Below are 2,523 nucleotides of genomic sequence, written 5' to 3' on the forward strand. Positions count from 1 at the left end.
CTTCAAACTTTTAAAATACAAAAACATGCCCAAAATGGGGACGCCAGGTTGAAAGTGGTTAAAATGCCTTTCTCAAGGGAATATGAGAAACTAAACAGTAGAAGATGAAGGAGGCGGAAGAGGTATAGATAAAGATGTGACGTGGAGAGACAGCGTCTGTGGACTGTGGTAGAGGCCAGAACCAGATGAGACAGAGGATCTAGGTAGGGCTGGGCAATTAACCGACTTAATCTTGCTCATGTAGGTTAATCGAACAATGGAGAAGCAGTTTTCCTTCTTATATATTATCACAAAATTGACATAAAAAAAGGTCTAATAGATTTATTATTGTCGACTAAATTGATTCGTCTGATTAACCACTTCATGCTGTATCATACTTCGTTGTACAATGGTAGCATGCAGAAATAGAGAAAATAGCTCACATACAAGCTCACAACACGTCAAGTTGTGAGCTTGTAGATCGATTTCACTATATACTGTATATATCTTTTTTTTATGCTTTTGTGTGACATTGTAGTATGATCAAGTAGGGCGTTAATTTACGAAAAAAAACAAAAAAATACGGAGATAAGAGGTTTCTGCCCGACAGCAAAGATACATTTTAATAATGATTCATTAATCGTAATGGAGACAAAAGTTTGAAATAATCATGGTATTGATTTGAAGTCATATCCCCCAACCCTAGGATGAAAACACACACGCACGCACGCACGCACGCACGCACGCACGCACGCACGCACACAAGCTGTCCTGCTGCAGCCCACAGCCCTCTGTGCCAGCGACAATTAGCCTCAACCTGTTGCTGCCCCGGGCCGTGGCAAACCCGTGCCAGGGGGCCGGTCCTCTCTACCCACACGTTCTGCTGGTCAAATACCAGCTGACAGGCACCGCCGCCAGTCGGCCACCCTGTGTGTATGTGTGTGTGTGTGTGTGTGTGTGTGTGTGTGTGTGTGTGTGTGTGCGTGTGTGTGTGTGTGCGTGTGCGTGCGTGCGTGTGTGTGTGTGTGAGTGCTCCATCAAGCAACACAAAAACTTTCACATAATATTTCTCATTGATTGACAGATATCATTTCACACCACCAATAAATGCTTTGCTATAATAACATTATTATACCAGATTACGAACTCAATAACTATTCCATGTATGTAGTCTCTCAACTCCATGATAATGGCTCTCTGCTCTAGCACTTGGAATTGTAGGCAATACATTTAATTTGATTCGGTTCCACAGATAAATATTGTGAAAATAGCAGAACTACAGGCTCACAACACCTTGCACTGCGAGGCGTTGTGAGCTTGTAGATCTTAACGGTCCTTAAATTGTAACTTTACAAATGTGTATGACACCCTGTATACACCTATACTGTATGTTGGTTTGTTTACTGGTGCGTGAGGAAAGAATGTTGCACATTAAGCTAATCATCTGGGGACCCCCCCAAAATAATTTGGGGACCCCCAGTTAGAGAACCTCTGAATTAGGTCACAGCCACTCATGACTCTGAGTCAGTTATAGACCTGTAAAAAAGGTTCCATTTGGGGACCCCCTGGAACCGTTTCAGACAAGGACCCCTGGGCGGTCCCCACTTTGAGCACCTCTTTGCCATGCCCTTCCTTTGACCTCCTGCACAGGGAGGGCCACACATACACACACACACACACACACACACACACACACACACACACACACACACACACACACACACACACACACACACACACACACACTGTCATCTCCTCAGAGTTATATGGGTTTGGTTCTAAGGCCCAGATAGGTGGGGCCTATTACAGGACAGGTGACACGCTGGTCAGTGAATGAAAGCACACACACACACACACACACACACACACACACACACACACACACACACACACACACACACCACTGCTGGAAGAGTGTGTGTATCACACACGCATACACACCCATATGGTGCTGTACAGGGCCTTTCTATCATTCTGCACCCCCTTATTAGCACAAACAAAGCCAGTAATGACACGTTTTACGTGTCTTACATAATGCTATATCATTAAACGCTGCAGCCTGTCTGTGTAGACGTAGGTATTAGCTGCTACGCCGTAATAAACGCGCAGTGTGTCAGAGAGTGAAACAAACGCATGCTTGCTTGTGCTTACCTCATCTTCCTCGCCCTTCCTCTCCTCTCCTCTGTACAACGTACGGTGCTTTTTAATGGATCTGGATCTTTTTGATCCCCTCGGGAACAGTTCTGTCACAAAAAAAGCGATCCAATTGCTCTAGTTTCGTGGAGGAGGGTTGTTTTAATAAACAGCGATCATGCAAGCCGAGCCTTGGCTGCCGGGTTGGTTGGTCGGATGGATGTGCAGCAGATGTTCAGGTTTTTTTTTTTGGAGGAACAAAAACGGGTTGTTTCTGTTCTGATGGTGTCTTTTTAAACCGGTCTCTGTGAGGCGGTGTTCGGAGCCATTATTTCAGATCAGAGCCGCTGTCCGTCCGGGGATCGGGAGACCGGGACGACGGGATCTGACAGCGGCGTCTGAGGTGCCATC

General features: G+C 45.6%; 1 protein-coding gene across 1 annotated transcript in view; it reads right to left on the minus strand.

The window, feature by feature from the left end:
* Nucleotides 1-2,523, minus strand: part of evlb (Enah/Vasp-like b) — an 80,903-nt gene extending 78,380 nt beyond the window's left edge. Inside the window, exon 1 of the mRNA XM_084082954.1 lies at nt 2,131-2,523. Coding sequence (XP_083939080.1) covers nt 2,131-2,135 — 5 coding nt within the window. The 5' untranslated portion in view covers nt 2,136-2,523. The remainder of the gene's footprint in view (nt 1-2,130) is intronic.

This window comes from Gymnoscopelus microlampas (genome assembly GCF_963454915.1).
Source record: "Gymnoscopelus microlampas genome assembly, chromosome: 16".
NCBI classification, from domain to species: domain Eukaryota; kingdom Metazoa; phylum Chordata; class Actinopteri; order Myctophiformes; family Myctophidae; genus Gymnoscopelus; species Gymnoscopelus microlampas.